General features: G+C 49.7%; 1 protein-coding gene across 1 annotated transcript; it reads left to right on the top strand.

Moving 5' to 3' along the window:
* The first annotated feature begins 203 nt into the window (after positions 1 to 203).
* Positions 204 to 1,573, top strand: LOC123401128 (putative F-box protein At3g23960). The gene has a single exon (XM_045094854.1). The coding sequence runs from the start codon at positions 497 to 499 to the stop codon at positions 1,205 to 1,207; it is 711 nt and encodes a 236-aa protein (XP_044950789.1). The 5' UTR covers positions 204 to 496; the 3' UTR covers positions 1,208 to 1,573.
* The last annotated feature ends 666 nt before the right edge of the window (positions 1,574 to 2,239 follow it).

Here is a 2,239-nt window from a genome sequence, read left to right on the forward strand (position 1 = left end):
CCAGGTTTTGACAAACTAAGGGGGTTCTAGATTATAATACGATACCATCGTGCCTGCCGATCCGATCTTTCAGCCTCGCACCGACTCGTGCCACAGATCGACGATGCCGACTTCGGTACCGAACGACGTCGTCTCCGAGATACTCTCCTGGGCGCCGGTAAAGTCGGCGTGCCGGTTCCGGTGCGCGTCCACGGGGTGGCGCGCGCTCATCTCCGACCCCGCGTTCGTCGCGGTGCACAAGGCCCGCACGGAGCCGCAGCTCCTCATCGTCGCCAACTCCTTGCATGGCGTGGCCAGCGGAGGGCGCCGGCGTCGCCGCCGCCGCGACCTGCAGCTGCTGGACGCGGACGGCAGCGTCGTGAGGGTGGTCAAGTCCGTAGGTGACCTCTGGACCATCACATCCGGCCCCCACGGCCCCGTCTGCGCCACCCGCGTCGGCCGCGTGCTCAACGTGATCGATCTGGCCACCGGAGACGTGCTCGCGACCTCGACGGAGATGGGCGACGGCGGAGCGACCTGCACCTTTGGCATCGGGTACGCTGCCCCGTCGGGCAAGTACAAGGTGGTCCGCCTCATGATCACACTCAGTCATAGTCATCAGCCGAAGCACACCTGCGAGGTTCTCACATTGGAAGACGGCGCCGGGGGATGGAGGTGGATGCAGTCACCACCAATTGCAGGCTATTTTGGCCTCCACAGAAACTCTATGGTCACGATAGACGGTGTGCTCTACGTCCTTTACAGCTTACCTCGAGCGCAGGGGGGCAGGAGCTATGTCATCTGCCTTGACCTCGAGACTGAGCAATGGAAGAGGTCCATCAAAGCCCCAAATATGATGTCGACGAGGCCCCGTATGGTCGAGCTCAATGGCACCCTTTCCGTGGTTCACTGGGAGTGGGAGGGATACCAGAACAAGCAAGCTTGCACGGCCATATGGCTCCTGTCTGATTTGGCCAAGAGCACCTGGGTCAAGGCGTACGTGATCCCGATGCCTCCAACCATTGATCTAGTGATCCCTCTGAGGGTGATGCGCTATGGTGGAAAGCTAATGTGTTATTGCTTACATAGTGACAGAGCAAGTCCGACGCTACAAGTCTATGATCCGCTCAATGGGACATGCACACACCTGGCAGATCTTCCGGGAAACCTATTGGCTGACGTTGGTTTTTGCAACCTGCACTTGGAAAGTTATGTACGTCCCACCTAAGGTCTCACCGGTGGCTGCAACGGTTGAATCGACTCTCACAACGAGGTTTGATGCTTCCTTTGGGGGAGGGTTGGAACAACATGAACGCCAAGAGGAGGGCTCCAGATGACAATTTTGCAGGAATTTTATGTGTATTAATTTATTTTTATCAATGGGATTCATTGTACTTTCTTTGTTAAATCAAGATAAACGATAATTCTCCATAACATTAAGGGCATTTTTGGTACTACTCTACTTCATAAAATTCAGTTCCATTGGATCAAATTCACTTTGGAGCGGTTTCATACATAAGTTGTAACTCTTTTAAAGAGAGTGTATGGCTTCCATCTACCTCCAGCTTCAAGAATGAGAAATTTGATGGAAAAAATATATTTGATTGGATAGGTGGGAAGAAAGGAAGGGGTATCCACTTACCGTGATGGGTAATTTTCTGCTAACTCCAGCTTCTATATTTTTTTGGAGCACCTCCTAAAGAGCTTCACATATTGTAGTTTTGTTTGTGGAGCGGCAAGTAGTGGAGTTGTCTCCTTTGGCTTTCGTTTTCTAGAGCGGAGCTGAATTTTAAGAAGCAAAGTAGTCCCAAACAGGCCATAAGCTCACTAGTTTTAAAATGTTCACATTCAATTGAAGTCTTCAATTAAAATTGGGTCATCCGATTTTGACAGTGTCAACAATTTCTCAAAACTCTCTTATTCAAAAACATTATACTATACACCATGCTTTCAAATTTTAATGCCTCAAAACTATTTGAAATATCGAGTTTAGAATTAGGTCATCCGATTTTGAACGGATAAACAATTTATCAAGCTCTCGCATTCATTTTTTAATTCACTATTTTTCCTAATTTTAAAGCTCTTTTATTGTTTCTCCTCGCGGATACCCCGAACACACCGGCCGGTGGTTGTTTCTCCTCGCGGGATCAAGACTGGCCCCACAAATCAAAACTAGAATTTCCTGCGCACTTTGTCCTTACTTGTGCGAACCTCAGACCAACTTTAGAACAACTCCAAGCCCAACACACTTAACTTGGAA

This window comes from Hordeum vulgare, chromosome 6H (genome assembly GCF_904849725.1).
Source record: "Hordeum vulgare subsp. vulgare chromosome 6H, MorexV3_pseudomolecules_assembly, whole genome shotgun sequence".
Classification (NCBI taxonomy): Eukaryota; Viridiplantae; Streptophyta; class Magnoliopsida; order Poales; family Poaceae; genus Hordeum; species Hordeum vulgare.